Below are 19,503 nucleotides of genomic sequence, written 5' to 3'. Positions count from 1 at the left end.
GTCTATACACACATATGGGGGACGAAGATGGAGTAAGACTATGAGCGAGACAGAGAGGATTCTATGTTTTTCTTTGAGAGAAGGAGGAAAGACACTACGACACATTAGAGCGACGGGGGCGATGCCAATGTACATATTACAATGCACAGATTTTCTAATCGAGGTCATCGGCGCTCGTCTCTGTAGCAGGTGCAGCAACAGCAGCAGCGGGCTCAGGGGCCTTTGGGTAAAAGTCGAGTTTACCTCCTTCTTGGATGACACCCATGCGGTCGTACAGCGACCTTGCGCGAACATAGGGGTCCAACTTCCAGTAGTTGACTCTGAGCTGTTCGGCCACGGCATCCCTTTCTTTCCGCGTATCTTCCAGCGACGCGCTGTCACCAGCGTGTATCCACTCCAAGACGGTAGCCTCGTATTTGTCGACGATTTGCTGTCTCTCCGTCTGCAGTTCCAGCTTGGGTGCCTCATCCTTCATCTTGTCGTTCTCACCGGGGACGGGCTCCGGGTACTTGTACTCCCACTTTTCGTCACCGCCCTGTTCGGTGGGGATCTGCGATCGGGGTATGTAGTTGCTGAGTTCGTCCACTGTCTTTGCAAAGTGGACTTTGCCGGCAACGACGGGGTCGAGCCAGCCTTTGACAATGCTCCAGACAGCGTTGAAAACCCAGGGGGCGCGGTAGACGAGCACTGTGCCGAGGGATTCGGGGTAGTTTGCTTCGAAGCATTTGATCATGAATTTCACCGGTGTGTAGTCCATGTTTGCCATGGAGAAGTCGGTCATGTCAAAGACGATAGTCTGCCAGGGTCAGTATTACTGTTCTCAGAATTGTTGCAGGATGGGGTGACGCACGGCAGTGTCAATCGGCGGCCTCAGCAGCATGCGCGCCGTCTCGATGAGGTAGACGGTAAATCTTTCCAGACTCTCCTCCGTCTGCTCGCCAGCCTTGTGTAACCTGGCGCGGACGAAGCACAACGGCCTGCCCTCAAGGTCCACTCCATGCAGATAACTCTTACCCATCCGCAGCTGAACCAAGAAATCCTCTGCGTTCTTCTTCTCCTTGGCTTCAGTGCTCGTGTTTTGTGAAGCCCCCAGCTCACCAATCTTCATGATGTCGTCGTCGACGTGCATCTCGTTCAGTCTCCACTGCATTGTTGAGATCATCATGACCAGCGCCTTCTCCACGTCCCACTTTCTTGCGCGCAAGAACCGAAGCAGAAGCGCATCGGGATGATCATGTTTGACCATGCTCCAGAAGGTCTTGCGTAGCTCTTCCGGGGGAATGTTCGCAATGGCCGCCTTGAACTCTGCGGTCTGACCAAATTTGTCGTCATCTGCAGATATCGATAGCTTGCCAATATCCGAGGGTGTAGATGAGTCCGAGGCAGTAGATGCCTTGTCATCTGCGCTCTTGTCGCCCTTGTTCCTCTTGAAGACGTTCAAACGACTCTTCTTCTTGTCCTTTTTACCATCTGACGCTGGCTCAGCGACCGTGGGTGACGTGACCTCCTCCACGCCGTTTGCCGCATCCACACCGAAGACCCTCATAACAATCCCCCATAGCTCGCGCAGCTTCCTTTCTTCGTCGGGTGTAAGGGTTCCCGGTCGCCCGGCGGGGGTTTTCGCAGCCATGACGAGATACGAATCGGTTAGATCAGCAAGTTCAAATTGCGCCGAGGTGGGTTTCGCTGTCTTCGCTCCTGGAGAGCTCTGTATGAGGGGTACAAGTAAGGCGCCGCCAATTGCAACACCAGCGACCACTCCTATTGTCCAGAAGCTGAACCCGCTGCTCTTGTGATGTGTATCCGGCCGCAAAGGACTTAGGGAGTATGCACGCGTGACCGGATGTCTAGGCTTAAAGGGGGCGGAAGGGGAGATATAATGTTTGGGGGGATAAAGAGGGGTCCGCAGCTGGGTTATGGAGGTATGAGGTAGTCGTCGGAGGGGCTGTGCGCGAAGCAACATGAATATGTCAGATCGCAAGAAGCCTCGCTATGACAAGGACTCGCCTGCTCAGGGTGACATCAGCAGATCCTTCCGGATGGGTCGGAGCTATGATCCACCGCGACTGTGCGTTGGAAACGGCGGTGATGATTGTTGGCGGTTACGCCGCTTCAGAGCATTTACTTGGCCAACACGCTGTATACGAGTTCACGAGAAACCAGCAGGCGTAACGGGAAGGCGCAGTATCGGCAGCATTGCAACTGGATTCATGGCATCATCGCCTAATTTGTGTTAGCGCGACATTGCCCTGCGTTGTGGGGTATGTTTACTTCTTGGTGTTCCCAAGTCGCATTACACTGCATCTCCGAGTCGGAGCTTAGCACAAGTCTTACTGTAGAATTGCGATTCATCTGTCGAGAAACGTGCAATTGGTCGCTTCTAGAGAACACATAGCTCCAGAGATTCGTCGGAAACCACTGTCGTGACCTATGGCGTCCACCACACCCACCACAACCCCTTCTCATAGGCGTATACGTAGCAAATCTCCTCGGTCTCGCCCAACAACACCCCTCCGCGCATCTTCCCGCTCTTCATTACGCGACTCTTCTCAACGCGGCCGCGCTGCTTCAGCCTCGGGCAACGCCCTTGAAGGTCTCCAAGATGGCTTTGCTGAGTTGAGCGATGCAATGGCAGATCTGGAGCAAAATTTTCTGCAATTGCAGTTGATGCATGAGAGTCTGGCACGCTTCTCGGAGAGTTTTGCAGGCTTTCTATATGGCATGAACATGAATGCCTTCTGTGTCGACTTTCCTGAGGTGCGTAATTAAGACATGTATATCATAGAACGAAGGCTAATCTGTCTGATCTAGGCTCCAATACAAGAATCCTTCAAGCGACCACAGAACCAATCCGACCCTGGAGCTGCGAACCTGAACCGATCCCAAGGCCCAGACGACATGGAAGCGACGTTCCTAACCACCGATACATCCTTTGTTGACAATCCGCCAAGCAGCAAGATGTCATCCAAATTCCAGAACCCACAAACACCAGCACCCGCCACAAAGACATCGGGCGTTCCGAGGGGAAGAGGAGGCATACCCCGAGCAGGTGGGCGTGGGGGTATCCCCACTCGTGGTGGCGCAACTAGAGGCACAAGAGGTGGTACAGGCATTGCTAGGGGAGTTGCTGGGAGGGGGCGCGGGGCCCGATAAGGTCCCCAGTATGCTACAGGCATTCGGGACTTTTGGCATGATACCCAGATGAGTACAGTATTCATGAAAATGACAAGGCCCATACTTGATTAGCTCAAATATCCGACAATGCTTGGTCAAAGATGCTACGAATATATTTACAGTCGCAGTTGATCCGACCTCTACTAATCGCCAGGCCCGCCAGGCCTCGGCATTACTCTGTCGCTCCAAACCATTGCCATTACATTACCACCACCATATGCAGAACGCATAATATTGTAAATGCAGCAATCCAGGTCGTCACCATTCTTAGGAGAAGGGTATACTGCAGTGATATCATGAATAGGGAATCCATCCAGGCCGTAAAAAGGGAAAGAAGAGGGTATAATATGAAAAGTCCGGAAATCCAAGTCCGAGTGGATGTACCAGCCGATCAGACCAGGAATAATGCTGCAAACGTCTAGGCCAAGACTCCAGCATGGCTCTTCATGTACTGACCGTTGCTCTCCTTGCGCAAGGCCCAGCCCTTGATAGCAATAAGAACCGTAGTCCAGGCCATGAGGAGCGCAGTAACACCCATCACAACCGTAAAAATGAACATGGCATCGAGGTTGTATGACTCAAGTGCCGCAACAGTATCTTTGTTGCTGACCATAAAGGTAACACCACCCGCAATCAAACAGAATGCCGTCACAATCTCCGTTGGGGGACGAGATGGAAGGAATGAGGTGGGTGGTGAAATATAGAGGGTGATGTAGGTGACACCACGCGCAAGAGCGAAGCCCATGAACATGCTGCCCCACTGAGAGTGTATCATGGTCGAAACCATCGAGGTCTGGTGGTGTGAGCTCATCATCTTGCCGAGAAGCATGATAATCAACGCTGGCAAAGGATTCATCGAGAACCGATATTGACGAGGCTCCTGCCACGCTTCGTGCTGCACCGAGGCTGCCTGCGAGGCGACAACGCCGCTGTTTAGGAGCTCTCGCACTTTGGTCGATTCAATGCACATTCCCAACTAGGGGGGAGGTTAGTCACGCTAACTGCCAAGGGTGAGAGAGCTCTACTTACCAAACCTCCACCAAAGAACATTATAGAGATCGAGACATGCTCCAGATCCTGCGCAGTCCATGCATCGCCCCACGCAGCCAGGTGCTCTAGGAACACGTTTGTACAGCCGTAAAGCCAGATGACGAATGACTCGGTAAATTCTGCCGAAGGCAGTGCCGCCCGCCGACGACCGACAACCTCCTTTGGCGGCTTTACGTTCCATGCCCACCCAAAATCCGCGAATGCACCCATCCATCGACCGAGTGTAAGGAACCCGTAGAGGAAGAAGATGCCACCCTTTACTGTGTGGGCCAGGACGTTGAAGATGGCACCACCTCTTCCAATGCCGCCGTAGACAACAGCACCGCTAACGATGGCCAAAAATCCTTGGACTAAGATGGTACGCTCGACGACAACGTACAAGATTCGAATCGCTTTCAAGGTCCGACCGACGGCAAAGCGAGCTACGTTGCGAGAGAAAAACTTGTCGACAGGGGTGTTATGTAGGAAGCCGCGCTTCTCATCGTCACTGTCGCCAAAAGAATCGTCGTGTGTATACCTCCGTGCTGGGTTAACAAACTGGCTCTCCGAATCGACACTCGGGGATTGAGAGCCATCATGCAGCGAGAGTGAGTTGCGCTCGGTACCATGTCCTGAGTCGTCCGACCAGCGGGACGGATCTGGAAGCTCCTGGTTTTGTACGCGCTGATATCTGAGCATATTCACGGTTGTCATTGGCTCTGTGAATTCGTCTTCGATTGACTGCGTGTTCGACCTTCCGGCGTAGGCCTGGACCAGGGCCAAAAATACCCATGCCGACGCGATCCAGGTGATGGCCCATCCTGTCTTGCTGTGGGCATTCCCTTCGTACATTTCTGGTGTCTTGTGGTCGTATATGATGCCGAGCACGAGGGCAAGGGCGTTTGTTGCGAGGAAGGCTAATTGCATAAGTAGCGTGAAGCGCGAGCGCGCAACGCTGAACATGACGGCAACTGGCAGAACCACCACCCAAGCTAGGATCTCAAGGCCAATATGCCAATACATAAGCGAAGCGTGTTCAGAAAGACTCCAGTAGCCACCGAAGCCATTATCCTGTGGTTGTGCTGGCTGCGCATCATGTGCGCTCATATCCATTCCATCGCCATGACCATGTGCAGCTGCCAAAGGCAAGAGCTCTAGCAGCAGTGTCGTGGCAGTTATCGTCACTCCTGGACGGTGCGGCATGTATGTTGTCTCGCAGGGTCAAATCTGTTAGAGTAAAGCGTGGGCGCAAGTCTCAGAGGTCTGGAACTAGGACCGTGTAGGATAACTGTATAAGGAAAACGCGCCTTGTAGGTATGCGCAGTAGGAATAAAGAGTCGTTCAAGATCAGTTCAAGGAGTAGGAGACGAAAGCGTATAAAAGGTACTTTGACACAAGGCCGCCAACCAACTGGGCGTGGCTCGCATGTATATTGTTTTCGGAAGTTTCGGAACTGCAAGTTTGACCAGCTCATGACCGTAGACGTTTGTAAGCTGCGAAGCTTTTCCGATCTTTTCATGGCTGTGACGTCCAAGGCCCAGCATCGATCGTCAGGTGCAATTGTGGGTCCTCGCCAGCTCGGACTTAATCGCCGCCGCGACGGGCCTCTCGGTAGTCACCGCTAATGGCATTCTTTCACCATGCTAGTCGCATCCATCTGTCTGCACCTCATCATGACAGCAGAAACACTATCTATGAGCCCCCCCTTGGGCCTGATAGCAACCGATAGTTGCACTTTTGTTCCACGGCAATGGCAAATTGTACATCACGCCATGCTTGGAACAAGGACAAGCGAAGTCGCAGTCACCTGCATCGGCTCTCGGTGAGGCGACCATCCGTCTTCCGCCAACCCTCACATGAGGTTGTTGGCATCGAAGATTTACATGCAATCACTAGCAGCTTGCAGCAGCTTGTCCAGGGTACACCGGAAGCTAACGCCGGCCAGCTGATTAGCTCACTTTTTGTGCAAAATTCCAGCAAGGCTAACTCCAGGCTTCGTCCGAGCCACAGCCGTCAAATATGTCATTGGCTTGTACATGGATCAGCGTCACCTGCGCCATATCTCTAATCATGTTAAGCTTTGCTCGAGCTTGGCCATGCACGCCAACTAACGGATACATTCCCACGCTGTGCTCAAAAAGAGATGGCACCGATCCTGAATACTTGCTCATGCTTGTCATCCGGCCACTTCCGCGCTGAGATGGTGTAGCTCATTGTGACGGAAAAGGATGCAAGTTTTCATACCGCCGGTCTTTACTGGTAGTGGTCGATATTCAACAGAAAGAAGTTGTACTTGCGATGCGACGCCGTATTTCGGCGTCCTTGTCCGGAATCCACTCAGACAAACATTACGTCAGATGCCAACGATGATAGTTACCTAAATCATTCAGCTTTGTAACCCTGTCTTTGACTCATCAGGTCAGAAAAATTACCTCCAAGTTTCTGCCTAGTGCTTGGAGAATCGGCTAACGCGGGCAACGCACAGTATCGGGTATTGTACATACAGTACAGTGAGTTGGCGAGGTGTTAAGTCCGAAGTGGTGGGGTGAACGACAGCTGTGTCACCTATGCACATATGGACTTTACCTACTTGGACAGAGAATGATCATCATCTGATGCTCAATTCATCCGCCAAGGCTCTGGAGTACTTAACATCCTAGCGCTTAGCGGCTTTTCGGATTCCGATATCTGCTATCACCGTTTAGGCCCCCTCGTATAATGCCCGTCACATCATACGACCGTTTCAATTCATCATACTCAGCGTGCCATGGGGATCAGGAATATCGGTGTACGATTGTTCATCATTCCAACAAGCGCATCTGCAAAGTGGTTGCATGCCTTGATGCTTCACATGAGCATCCTACCCAGTCGAGATATGAACCAGCTTGTAACTTGAGGGCTTACCAAATGTTCTCGAAAAAATTACTTGCAGTCACATTATCGAGGGTGTTGTTATCCATGGATACTTTGGGACTAGTACGCGTACAACAGGGGCGAAGCGTTATCTTTAGCTGGATATGTAAAAGGTTGCGAGTACGGGATCATTCGATGCCTTTCACGTACTGTCCGCTTTCCCATCCGTCCAACCCGGCGATATATTCTTTGAACTCTATTTGGCTGTAGAAGCTCGTGATCGGAACGAGATAGTGGAGCTAGTGGAGCACAACAACCCAAATAGTATAAAGTGGCTATCGTAGAACATCTCAGCAGAAACATTGCAGCCGAAGCACACTTCTGTGACGCATGCGCTGTGATATAAACACAGATGGAGAAAAAAACTTGCTAGGCTTTGCGGTGGGATATCTGAAACAAACGAGGTCACTGTAAGCTTAATGACCAGTAAGGAACTGCAGGATGTACACATATTTGCGTTTTGATTGAAACACGGTGTTGAGGGTGTAGGTGAGTGACGCCAAGGCGTGGTTCACATGACAGCGCGAGACCCTGGAATTCCAGCATGCGCCAAACACAGCAAACACGGCACGTCCACCAACAAACCAACGCGCATCGCACCCGATCTACTCAACACCAATCCCAATCCAGTCGCGAAGATGAAGGACGTAGAAGATTTCGATCGCGTTTTCCAGGGGCTCTACTACAAAGATGGTCTAATTTCAGAAATCCAATCCTTCAGGGCTGCACTCGGTGGACGCACATTCTTTGAGCGGCTACTGATGCTGCTCAAGATCAAGGGTAAGTTCTCTATTAACTTTTTACTGAATAACCGCTCACATGACGCGCGCAGCCAGCAAGATGTACCCGCCGAAGGGCCCCGAGCAACTCCATGAGCTGCACCTGCGCATCGTCACCGCCGAAACCACGCTACACAACAAGCACTGCCTAGTCTTCTATCTGCTCAAAGACCTGTCTGGACAACACCATGAACCTACAGAGCTCTCCGAGGCGTTCGCTAAGGATGTACACCTCGAGAAGCGCTTCTGGACGTTTGTTGAAGGACTCTGGTACCTCGACCATTTCCAATTCTCCACCGCAGTGGAACGTCTCACATACCCGAGCATAATACCGACCTTCCCCGACGAGATCATGCATACGCTGCTGACAGGAAGGGACAGGCTGAATAGCCTCGGCATGTCCAGAGACCCCAAAGATGATATACTCGCACTCGCATACTACAACTGTGTAAAGCCACCGCTAGAAGACGCGGGTGTCAGGAACGAGTTCGCCAAGTACCTCACAGATCGCAATGTGGCGGAGATGTACGATTGGATTCACAGCCGGCCAGAGCACGAGCAGAAGCCGTTGTTGGAGATTCTCATTGAGCAGACATTAGAGAAGAACGCTTGGGTTGAGGGCCCAGAACGAGACCTCTACACGCGGGAGGCCAAATGTTTCGAGCTAGTCAGCTTGCCTTTTACCACAGAAGAAGAGGAATTTATCGAGAAGTTCCTCACAGAAGGCCGGGGTCGGACGTTCCAAGGCGCACAAGATCTCGTCATGATGCGCAGGATTGCTACAGGGAAGCTGGCTGATGTCGCAGCTGATGCGGGTATTCGCGGAAAGAGGGTAGATGGCATTAACTGGGAGGTTTTGAAAGATGGCGTCAAGCGAGGACTGGGGCCTAGAAAGGACGAGCATGGCTTCTCTGTTTGAGGCAGTGAGGAATAAAAATCAGATACCATATGCATAGGGAAAGGCGTTCTAACTTGTTTGTACCTGGTCAACCCGAGATGGACTTTGAACACTACCACCTGAATGTATGATCGCGTTCTGCTTTCGATGATCAAGGTGAATGTCGCTGAATGCTATCACTCTGATATCACGCTCCTCGATGACGACAACTAACGGATCTAAAATAACACGCTATTACTAATCGATTGCGACGTTACAAAGTATTTTCCTACCATATAAAACCCTTTAGTTCGACAAATTACAGTGTTTTATAAGTCTAACAGTATCACATTTCGCCATCCATTTCGTCATTGGGGTTTGGGCACATAGTGTGTTCATGTTGTAGGTATATTTCGCTTGAGAAGGTTTAAGCAACGCACAAGTCGCAATTTTCAGCATGATGGTCATGATAGATTCATTTCCTAGCTGTAGCTCTATGCATCCTTTTCGTGCGCAGCAGTACCATGGTACTGCTGCAGAGGTAACCCAGAACTTCGCTTCTACACGAATAACAATTTCTCCGGGCTACAGCTACGATTTGATCACTGTCCGAAAACAACCGCTTACTCTTTTTATATATTCATGTTCGAATCGATCCACAAAAGTAGGTAACGACATTCGCGTCTCGGTGAGGTGATTTCCCACGCTGGTCCAATTGGTCGCTGAGCACCAGTGAAGATGATTTGCCGATATCTACCCGCCATATTATCTTGTACCCACTCAGACCCGCCATTTTTTAACCACTAGTACCATTCCAAGCTCTGTTCGTGCTTTTCGAAACTTTGCTCGTCGAGCTTCTTCACAAAAACTCCGAGTTCAGAGCTAGTCTGGGTACTTTGTCCTTCTGGTATGACATTATAGTGGTAATAGTACCACATAAGGCCGCTATTATAGCTATCGCTTTCGACATAAGAGCTCTCTGGCGGAAGCTGAGAGTTGCGTATAACTGTAGGCCGAGTATAGTGGCTTGCGGATCGAGATAGGGCTCTATCGAGTGACGAGAACGCCGATGTCGTACCTTCGACCTGGTTTTCGTATGTTCCGCCGTTTCGGTGAGTTATCGTCAATTCGATGGCTTGTACGCTCTGAGAGTTCCGTGTTTGCCGTGTTGCAGAGATGGCACTTTCACAACGACTCACAAAGTCTAGGACGTTTTTGTTTGCAGGAGGCCTCTCACCGGATGCAGTGGCAATACCAACGCAGGGTGGCATTCGACCTCTGTTGCTGACAAGTGCCCACGCTGCATTCCAGTCTACAAGGTAGCGTGCTGGCTGCAATATAAAGTACTTCATTTTGCGTTTGAATATTGGTCGGGCCTCCTTGTTCACAAGGTGACAGGCTAACAGGAAGTTGAGTGGAGGGGACGGCCTGATGAGGGTTATGCATGATTCGTAGCCCTAGCTTTTAGGAGGAGCTGGCCACCAGCCTGTCGAAAATTTGGCGTCTGTTCTTTCCAGGGTGTACCGTGTAGTAGGGAAAGGCGTAAAATCGTACACACATAAACGTAAATCTGCGGGAAGATCCAGGAACCGAAATGGCTGACGGGTCGTAGGAGCTGATTCCATAATTGAACACCGTGTGATAGTTGCGGATACGTGAGGTTAGGATGTACAAGCGAAGGTATCGGAAGTCTAGATATCCAGAGGTGGAAAGTGGAATTTCAAGGCGCTTAGAGCATTATATAAGTTCTACACACAAAATAGATCTTCACTAATCACACATTTCCATGGTGGGTATGCAGTTATCAGTCCACAATTTATCAGGCGACCCAAAGTCATATAAGCGAAAGCGGGCCCTGTAGCAACTGCAGACCTACCAGAACTCACCTTTCAGTATCATATGGTAATCTTAAAATTCCTCTATTCCTCTTTTGCGAGGTACCAAAGACAGATTACCATGTTAATCTTCGGTATGCGATCATAGACATGCAAACTTTCTCCTTGGCATGACGACCCAAATCTCAAAACTTTTGCAGCTGTTCTGATGGCTTGGGTTATACAGAGCGTAGGTAAGGTCCTTCAGTTTCGAACGGTGATCACGTGGCTTAATCATTCACCCTGGTATTACTAGCACTGTTTCTTTGCCAACAATGCTACCAGCACTGACTGCACTTATATTCACGTATTCGCTATGCTGAATGGCTTTATTTCGAAATTTTGGTAGATGTTGACAAGTAGTACTCGTCAGTGCAGCGTGTGCAGAAGGACCCGTTAGGATGGGGACCCTAGCGATGTACCAACGGCGTCTGAACCTGGAGACGCGCAAACATGACTTCATTTGATCCAAACTCTTGGAAATACCGGTGACTAACGAAAGAACATGTCTGATCGCCGTCGAAGAAAATCTTGTGGTAATAGAGGTCTTTGAAAAGCCGGGTTGCTGTTATGTCATCACCAACCGTGTTTCCTAATCTGAGGAATGTGTGCATAGGCGCGCGTACCTTCCAACATGAGTTTACACACATCCCGCGTTACACGCAACCTATTTCCATTGTCGGAAGCAAGCACCCGTTGCACCGTCTCGACGAAGTAAGCATTCCCGAGATTAGGCAATACCGGAAATATCTTCCATGTCATGACCACTCGCTTTGTTTTTATCAACCTTTAAACTTTATTTGCAGCTGCAGCACCTGTATATATATCAAATTCAAGCAAGCTACAGCTACTGAAGAGCTGCAGAATCCAAGTTCCTTTTCGACCAGAACTTCGCGGGTCGTGTATAGGATTCGCCGCTTTCCCCGGGTGCTTTTCCCAAATCGTCCACTTCTCCATGTAAGCCTCGTGCAATTATCGTCGCTTTCCGCGGAGTCAACTCCTTCACGATCTAGATCCAGCACCACGAGTCACTTTAACGCCTCGCTTGAGGACGCCACATAGGTAGATGGAGAAAATGACCAACCGGAGCACTACAGATCTGATATAAAACTGCATAAGGCTTCTTCACATACAGCTGAACGATGCGCTAATACAGGGTATATTTCTACACAAGAATGGTAGGATTACTACCGTGGTGCTTGTGCAGTCGACCTAGACGTGGACGCGAACGCGAATGCGTATATAGTCTCCATCATGCCCATGTGGTACTTCTAAATAGGTACATCGTCTGTCTGCCCAATATGCATATTGCCCATCTCAGTACAATCTTCGTCCTTGCCCTTAGTGCGAATGGCATACCTACACGTCCCTCGGGTTCTAAACCCCCCTACCTCCCTAAGCGCCTCCTCGCACTTGAAGAACACTGTACCTCGCCCTCGCTAGAAGCTGAGGTAGTCGCTGAAGGGATAACTCAGAGGTACCCTGGTATCCTCGAAAAGCTGAAAGATATCGGTACCGGTCGCATCGCCGCCATGGATGCCGGTCACTTGACCATGCAAGTCCTCTCCCAACAATCTGCCTCTGGTCTGGAAGACCCCGAAGGTTGTCGCGCAGCAAATGATGCCGTTGGCTCCGTCATCAAAAGCAAGCCCAAACGCTTCGCTGGCTTTGCGGTGCCACAGTCCGCAACAATCAATTAAGTGGGTCCTAGAAGGTTCAGATTGGATTGATTGATTACCGCTTTAAGCCTAGTAGTTACCTATAGGAGTTTAAGCCCTACCTAGATAGGTAAGTGGGTCTAGGAGAGTGACCGGATTGAATTGATTGTTGCGGAGTCTATGCGGTGCTGCCTATGTCGCTCCCGGATGAAGCTGCAATAGAATTGAACCGCAGTGTTACGACTCTCGGACTCAAGGGCGCGATGATATGGAATCACCTCAAAGATGGAACATACTACGATGCCCTCCGCTTCGATCCTGTCTTCGCCATGGCACAGGAACTTGATGTACCGCTGTACTTGCATCCTGCGGCTGCAACCGCAGATATCGCATCCAAGCTCTTCGCCGGAAACTACCCTGCGGCCGTGGCTGGACGACTTGGAACGAACTCATGGGGCTGGCATGTTGATGTCGGAACGCAAATTTTACGTCTTTATAGTGCGGGCCTGTTCGATCGATTCCCAAAGCTGAAGTTGATCATTGGACATAATGGCGAGGGACTGCCAATGTTCATTGACCGAGTCGATTCGACGGGACTGCGCAATGATACGACATTCAATCGGGTGTGGAGTACGAATATTTGGAGCACGACGAGCGCTTTCTTTACTGTGAGACAGTTTGAGCAGCTGAGACAGGTGAGCCCAGTTGATGGAATCATGTTCTCGATTGATTATCCGTTCAGCAGGAATACGGATGGGTGGGCGTTTGTGGAGAAGTTGGCGCAGGCGCAGGTTTTGAGTGACGAAAATATGGATATGTTTGCGTACAAGAACGCTGAGAAGCTATTGAAGTTATGAGTAATTAGTGTACACGATAGCATCGTTTGATGTCTACATAGGGTCCAATTTATGAATACGAAAGAAGTTGGTAACGCCTTCATCATGTTACATGATCTTACTCGGACGATTTTTTTCTAGCTATAGCTGCCTCTTTATCTGGTTATAGCAGACTTGTCAACAATCATTCAATCTGTCAATCAATCATCCGTACGCCCTCAAAAGCCTCAAATCAATCAATCAATCAATCATGACGCTGATGTAACTGCAATCAAATCAATCTATAGAGTCGTGATTGATTGATTGATCGATTGATGTGATTGATGGTGTCAATATCGGTATTGGTATTGATATTGTTGACGATCTCACTCAGACTTGCTATCAGTCAGGTAACTCAGTTCGAACTGACTGAACTGACTGCCAAGACTCAGTTCAGTCAGTCAGTTCTTGAGGCAGCTGGACGTCAGTCCAGTCAGTTCAGAAGCCTCCAGACTGACTGAACTGACTGCCAAGACTCAGTTCAGTCAGTCAGTTCTTGAGGCAGCTGGACGTCAGTCCAGTCAGTTCAGAAGCCTCCAGACTGACTGAACTGACTGACGTTAGACTGACGTTAGCTGTTTTTAAAGCAGTATTTTAGAGTTGTGAAAGCCACATTTAGTGCGGCTTCGAAGCCGCGCTAGTCCTAGATATAAAGACACTAATCCTATATAAGTTAAAGCATCTAGCTTTAAGCTAATTAGAGTTTGCGGAAATGCGCTACCCGGTGCGCACCTAGTAAGCCTTTCGCGTCGCGTCGCGTCGCGTCTGCTATACACACGACGCTAGACTACTGTTGCCATAATACTTCTTGGTGTACTTCATGTCTACTCCCTCTAATTCAGGCCTTCGCCGCCTTGTAGAATGCGACAAGCGCAATTCTCCTCTACCATCGCTATCAAACGCGCCTACTGTTGGCGATACTGCGAGCGAGGCCCAGGCTGATGAGCCCTTGGCAGTACAGGCGGACTTCCCCAACGACGGCGACGACGACGACGACGACGACAATTACGACGGGCTTGATTTTAAGCGTGTGCCGTATCTTGAGCGGCGCCAGGTTGAGCGTAATAGTCGCGGTGGGCCAAAAAGCTGGATCTACCGCCACGGCTGGGCCGTCTGGCACCGCAAGTACAAGAAAAACTACTGGCTTTGCCGGTACTGCCATCAACGACGGAAGCAGGAGGCTTGCTACGAGGCTGACAGCACTACAAACGCCGGCCGACACCTCTCAAGCAACAAGCCTGGACACTCACACGGACCTAACGGACCTGTACCAATTGCTAGCCGGGAGGGCAATATTATGGGCGCGCTCGCAAAGTCCCAAGTACATATTATGAGGTCTAAAGGGATAGAAGTATCGCAAGAGGTAGCAAACGAGATGGCAGCAAGCTTTTCAACCTCTCGATTTCAGGACGCGCTGAAGGACTGGGTAGTCGCGGACAACCAGAGCCTTCGCGTAATAGAAACGCCGCAGTTTCGAGCCATGATTGCGGCCGTGAGCCCGCTAGCCGAAGCTCTCCTTTGGCGTAGCCACCAAACGCTCCACGATCATATTATTACTGAGTACAATACATACATACCAGCTGTTGCCAACTACCTTCGCGAAGCCCGGTCGCTTATACACGTGTCATTCGACAACTGGACTTCAACTGGTGGGCAGTATGCTTTTACTGGCCTCTGCGTACATTACCTTAACAGCGAGGGCAAGCTAGTTGACCACCTGCTTGGGTTGCCTGAGCTACACGGGGCGCACACTGGCAATAATATTGCCGCTGCAGCAACAACAATACTTCGGCTATTTGGCGTTGACAACGCGAGGGTTGGGTACTTTGTGCTTGACAACGCAAGTAACAATGATACTGCAGTTGAGTCCTTAGCAGAGGAGTTTGGCTTTATCGCAAGCGAGCGGCGGCTGCGGTGCTGCTGCCATATACTCAACCTAAGCGCACAATTAGTAATTTGGGGCAAAGACCGTAGCGCGTACGAGAATGAAGCCGCACACCTTGAGGAAGAGGAGAAGTACATGGATGAGTGGCGCAAATACGGTCCTGTTGGCGTCCTCTTTGACGTGATTGCGTCTATCTGTACGCCTCAAACTCGACAACTACTAGAGCGCCTACAGTGCGAGGAGGCAGAGTCTCTAGGTGTTACACCCCACATCCGGCAGCTTGTGAAGCCTGTTAAGACACGCTGGAATAGCTATTTCAACACGTTTGTCCGTGCAGCTGAGCTACACGGCCCTATCGATGGCTATATTGAGTGTAAACTTGAGGAGCATAGTGCTGCAACAGCAACCTCACGACGCCGGAAGAATCGTGAGCAGCTCCCTGCTGCCCAGCCACGGTTATATATACGCGAAGGGGGTCTAAACGGCAAGGACTGGGCGACAATAACAGAATACATTCGACTCCTTGAGCCATTTGCCGAAGCTACACGGCTACTTGAAGGTCGCGGCCGACACGGCCGACACGGCGCTATATGGGAAGTTCTAGTAACGTTTGAGTGGCTTCTTGACCAGCTTGAGGCTCTCAAAGACCGCCTTAAGGATGTAAATTACGAAGATCTAGATGCGCCTGAAGATCATCTTATTACAAACGTTAACCTTGCGCATTGTAAGCTTGCTGAGTACTACGCAAAATTCGATAACGCGCCTGTCTACTACACTGCTACAATACTACACCCGCACTACAAACACCACCTCTCAGCGCTCTGGAAGGTGCCTGACACCCATGTCACTGCCCGTGACGGTGTCCACTATCGCGACGGCTGGCTTGACAATAACCACCGGGCATTCCTGCGCATGTGGCAGGGGCGGAAGGACTCTGCAGCCACTTCAGCTCACACTGTAACGCCGCCGCGTAAGAAGCCCCGGCTAGGGATTTCAACGTCGCGATCAGCTTTTCTACAGTCGTCAATTGAGCAAAGCACACGGCAGTTAGAGGCAAGCCTTGCTGAGGATGAGTATGAGATATGGAAGCGGCAACCAGCGTTAGCTGAGGAGGATTGGCTGTCTCTTAATCCGCTTCTATACTGGGAGTCAGTTGCTGGGCAGTTCCCTATACTCTCAAAGTTCGCTATTGACGTCCTAACAATACCAGCAGCAGCGGCAGACTGTGAGCGGACTTTCAGCGAGCTTGGCGACATGTTAGGCACCCGGAGACTCCATATGAAGCCAGAGCTTATTTCAGCTTTGCAGAGCTTGAAGAGCTGGAAGAGGCTTGGTATACAGCCAACAACTACCTCAGCTTCTGGGCTAGCGCGCACACTATCAGAGGAAGAAATCTCAAAAGTACAGGAGCATTTATCTCAGTTCGACGTCAGGTAACTCAGTTCAGTCAGTCCAGTCAGTCCGCAGGCCGCGGCGACGTCAGTTCAGTCAGTCAGTTTTAGTTTAATTGAAAAGTCTTGGCAGTCAGTCCAGTCCAGTTCAGTGACCTCAGGACGTCAGTTCAGTCAGTCCAGAGAGCTCCGGACTGACTGAACTGACTGATAGCAACTCTGATCTCACTGTTGACGACATAGTCTAACCCAATTAGGTAATAACTTATACACCATCAATCAGTCAATCAATCGTCAATCAACTAGTTTTCTTGAGCTATCAAATCAATCAATCAATTAAGACTTCACAAAAAAACGTCAATCAAACCAATCTCGAGCTTCATGATTGATTGGTTTGATTGATGACAAGTCTGGGTTGTAGTCTCTAAAGAGCGCTCTTTGCTACATTTGAGACACCAAAAGACCTTATGTGCTTTGATCAGGACATGTGGTGACCTTGAACATGGGATCTGTTGTTACTCCGCCTTTCGCCCGCAAATTGGGTTTGTGCCAAGCTGATGTGCCGCGCGCTTAAGCACCCAAAGTCCCACTCTCTGCGTTGGTTAGACGCGAGATATCCTAACCTCTCGCACTATGCGCTGTCACTTTACTCTCCATTGAAGTCCTTACTGTTCTTCTGTTACATACTGAATACAGCCATATCTAGGTATCTTATTGAACTGAATCTTCTCCCCCATTGGTTGATCGGTATCTTCCACCGTCAAATGTTTGACCACTCTGTATCTGGGTAACTGAAGGTTCCGGTATTACAATATTGATAGCTCATAAAATGGCCGCCAAAGCCATTACACGAGCTGCAGCGTTGACAAGAGTGGCTGGCCAGTCAGGTCGCAAATACGTTGTTGAAAAACTGCTTCAGTCCGGAAGCGTGGGCCTCTGTAAGAGCACAAACACCAATTGATATGTTTTCGTTCGGCTTGGTTGTAAGCTTCGCTTCATCTGGATATTCTTTCTCAGCTAAGATGTACTTGCAATGTATCGCCGGCATGACGAAAATGATGATTCTTTCCCACGACACAGACGATGAGAAAGATATTGAAGCACTCACATTCAATGTTCCCCAACGACAGATCTCGTTCTTTGCCGATGAAGGTATCTTCTCAATTATTAAGTGTCTAGATGAGAAAGAGAACCCTTGGGCGTTTTCCTTCTTCACTATAGTCAAAAGCTTCAGCAAGGACAGCCTGAGACGGCCATTCAGAAATTGCCTGTTTAACGAGCCTCTCGATGATGAGTTCGTAGATATCACCGAACGCATGATGAGAATGGACCCTAGACTACGAATTACGGCTGAAGAGGCGCTGGCACATCCATGGTTCGATGACGTTGTGTGAAACTGGAGTGATTGGGGGAGGGATTGCTGGGCATATCTCTCCACTCAAGGAAGATAAGCACTCGAACTCGTGTATCATACTAATAAACTCCACTTGAAGAAAACTAGAAGTCCCAATTGTGTATAGTACCGGTATGTACCACTATCTTACCGACTCCTGCACTTCACTAATTCTCAAACATGCCCCATGAATGCTCTTACAGCCATCCAACTCTCCTACCAATGATACTAATACCCCCAAGTGCAGCACTAATCCCGGTCCAAATCACCAAACTTCCATACTGCGTTCCATACAGCCCCATTCCACCTACGTTACCCGTCTTCATGAGTGCCTCACTCACCGGTCCCGAAACCACATTCCCAACACCCCTCCCCAGCGACAGGAAAGAATACACCATCGAACTCTCCATCTGCCCTGTACTCCTTTGTACCGTCCGCAGGATTCCCGGCCATGTATTCGTGAAGCTACCGGCAAAAAGGCCGTACATGAAGCAGAAAGCGAGCAGTGGCGGCAATGAGGTACTGAAGCCCCAGATGAGGAATATAGATAACATTGCGCCGACGGTGGAGATGAGGATCGCGGTCGTGACATGTGTACGATCGACGATGGTGCCCATACTGATGGATCCGATAACAGCGGCGATATTGATAAGAATGATGGGCAAAGTAGAGATTGTGTTGTTGAAGCCGAGACTTTTTGTGTAGGTGGGTAGGTAAATTGATGGAACAAAGAATCCAAGTCCTTGCATTACATTTCCGGCTTGTAGGATCCAAAAGGTCTTGTTGCGCAGAAATGTGAAGGTTATGCGTGCGCGATTGGTTGCTGGAACGGGTAGCCGTGGTTTCAGAAAGAATGTTAATGGGAGTGTGATGAGGAAGAGGGCGAGTGTCCAGATACGTAAACTGGTGCGGAAGCCGTATGTGTCTAGCAACCATTGAAGTAACAGCGGGACAACTACACCACCGAGTCCTGTGCCGGCCCACATGATGCCGAATGCGAGCCCTTTCTTGTGAACGAACCATTCGTCGAGGAATGTGACGACTGGACTGTATGTCACTGCGCCACCGATTCCGTAGAAGATGCCTTGAGTGACGATGAGTTGGGGGACCGTTTGACAGATTGAGCTCAATCCCAGGGAGAGACACATGATGAGAAGTCCAACGATCATAGCGTGTCGTCTGTACCGAGGCCAGCGAATCAGGGAGCCAAAAGTGAAAGGCGCCACCATGTAAAGGATACCCATTGCGGAAGTACCAATGGCAGGGATACCAGACGCGCCGGAGAAGGGAAGCGTGGTACTATAGTACTCTTGAAAGATACCATAGGACCAAGGGAAGCCTGGGGAAAGTTAGTCAAAGGTGAAGTTGGTCTGAATAGAAGAAACATACCCCAAACCATAATCTCAATCACAAACGCCGCAGCGAGGAAACTCCATGCATCTTTGCCTCCATCACATGGTGGAAGTAACGACTCAAATTCCCGTTCCTCACTCCATCGGTCCCTAGACTCAAGCTCAAATTGCGATTGCGTCTCGGGTGTTGCCGTCGTAGTAGTAAGATCTCCTTCTGACCTCATAGCCATCGCGTATCCGTCTGACCACAGCAAGAAAGTAAGATAACCACCACAAGAAGTATAACGTAGTATTCAAAGAAAA

At 50.0% G+C, this 19,503-nt stretch overlaps 10 protein-coding genes across 10 annotated transcripts; 6 read left to right on the top strand and 4 right to left on the bottom strand.

The window, feature by feature from the left end:
* Positions 1-154: 154 nt before the first annotated feature.
* On the bottom strand, positions 155-1,630 carry PtrM4_068540 (CRAL-TRIO multi-domain protein; the record flags this gene model as incomplete). Its single annotated transcript, XM_066105826.1, has 3 exons — positions 155-180; positions 244-796; positions 851-1,630. 3 exons carry the CDS (start codon positions 1,628-1,630, stop codon positions 155-157), a joined length of 1,359 nt encoding a protein of 452 aa, XP_065964453.1.
* Positions 1,631-2,430: 800 nt separating this feature from the next.
* PtrM4_068530 (DASH-Dam1 domain containing protein) lies at positions 2,431-3,153 on the top strand (the record flags this gene model as incomplete). Its single annotated transcript, XM_001933529.1, has 2 exons — positions 2,431-2,757; positions 2,812-3,153. 2 exons carry the CDS (start codon positions 2,431-2,433, stop codon positions 3,151-3,153), a joined length of 669 nt encoding a protein of 222 aa, XP_001933564.1.
* A 439-nt stretch (positions 3,154-3,592) lies between these two features.
* On the bottom strand, positions 3,593-5,406 carry PtrM4_068520 (integral membrane protein; the record flags this gene model as incomplete). Its single annotated transcript, XM_001933528.2, has 2 exons — positions 3,593-4,150; positions 4,204-5,406. The coding sequence occupies 2 exons, from the start codon at positions 5,404-5,406 to the stop codon at positions 3,593-3,595; spliced, it is 1,761 nt and encodes a 586-aa protein (XP_001933563.1).
* Positions 5,407-7,631: 2,225 nt separating this feature from the next.
* On the top strand, positions 7,632-8,814 carry PtrM4_068510 (ELYS domain containing protein; the record flags this gene model as incomplete). Its single annotated transcript, XM_001933527.2, has 2 exons — positions 7,632-7,896; positions 7,949-8,814. 2 exons carry the CDS (start codon positions 7,632-7,634, stop codon positions 8,812-8,814), a joined length of 1,131 nt encoding a protein of 376 aa, XP_001933562.1.
* A 761-nt stretch (positions 8,815-9,575) lies between these two features.
* On the bottom strand, positions 9,576-10,124 carry PtrM4_068500 (uncharacterized protein; the record flags this gene model as incomplete). Its single annotated transcript, XM_066105825.1, has 1 exon — positions 9,576-10,124. One exon carries the CDS (start codon positions 10,122-10,124, stop codon positions 9,576-9,578), a length of 549 nt encoding a protein of 182 aa, XP_065964452.1.
* Positions 10,125-11,947: 1,823 nt separating this feature from the next.
* On the top strand, positions 11,948-12,346 carry PtrM4_068490 (uncharacterized protein; the record flags this gene model as incomplete). Its single annotated transcript, XM_066105824.1, has 1 exon — positions 11,948-12,346. The coding sequence occupies one exon, from the start codon at positions 11,948-11,950 to the stop codon at positions 12,344-12,346; it is 399 nt and encodes a 132-aa protein (XP_065964451.1).
* Positions 12,347-12,498: 152 nt separating this feature from the next.
* On the top strand, positions 12,499-13,161 carry PtrM4_068480 (metal-dependent hydrolase TIM-barrel protein; the record flags this gene model as incomplete). Its single annotated transcript, XM_001933525.2, has 1 exon — positions 12,499-13,161. The coding sequence occupies one exon, from the start codon at positions 12,499-12,501 to the stop codon at positions 13,159-13,161; it is 663 nt and encodes a 220-aa protein (XP_001933560.2).
* Positions 13,162-13,999: 838 nt separating this feature from the next.
* Positions 14,000-16,501, top strand: PtrM4_068470 (Dimer-Tnp-hAT domain containing protein; the record flags this gene model as incomplete). Its single annotated transcript, XM_066105823.1, has 2 exons — positions 14,000-14,134; positions 14,207-16,501. 2 exons carry the CDS (start codon positions 14,000-14,002, stop codon positions 16,499-16,501), a joined length of 2,430 nt encoding a protein of 809 aa, XP_065964450.1.
* Positions 16,502-17,477: 976 nt separating this feature from the next.
* On the top strand, positions 17,478-17,849 carry PtrM4_068460 (calcium-calmodulin dependent protein kinase; the record flags this gene model as incomplete). The annotated part of the gene is made up of 1 exon (XM_001933524.2): positions 17,478-17,849. The coding sequence occupies one exon, from the start codon at positions 17,478-17,480 to the stop codon at positions 17,847-17,849; it is 372 nt and encodes a 123-aa protein (XP_001933559.2).
* A 196-nt stretch (positions 17,850-18,045) lies between these two features.
* PtrM4_068450 (AraJ, Arabinose efflux permease) lies at positions 18,046-19,430 on the bottom strand (the record flags this gene model as incomplete). The annotated part of the gene is made up of 2 exons (XM_001933523.1): positions 18,046-19,187; positions 19,238-19,430. 2 exons carry the CDS (start codon positions 19,428-19,430, stop codon positions 18,046-18,048), a joined length of 1,335 nt encoding a protein of 444 aa, XP_001933558.1.
* Between the last annotated feature and the right edge of the window lie 73 nt (positions 19,431-19,503).

This window comes from Pyrenophora tritici-repentis, chromosome 2 (genome assembly GCF_003171515.1).
Source record: "Pyrenophora tritici-repentis strain M4 chromosome 2, whole genome shotgun sequence".
Taxonomy (NCBI): domain Eukaryota; kingdom Fungi; phylum Ascomycota; class Dothideomycetes; order Pleosporales; family Pleosporaceae; genus Pyrenophora; species Pyrenophora tritici-repentis.
The sequence above is the reverse complement of the archived record's forward strand: the minus strand, read 5'-3'. Positions and strand labels throughout refer to the sequence as shown.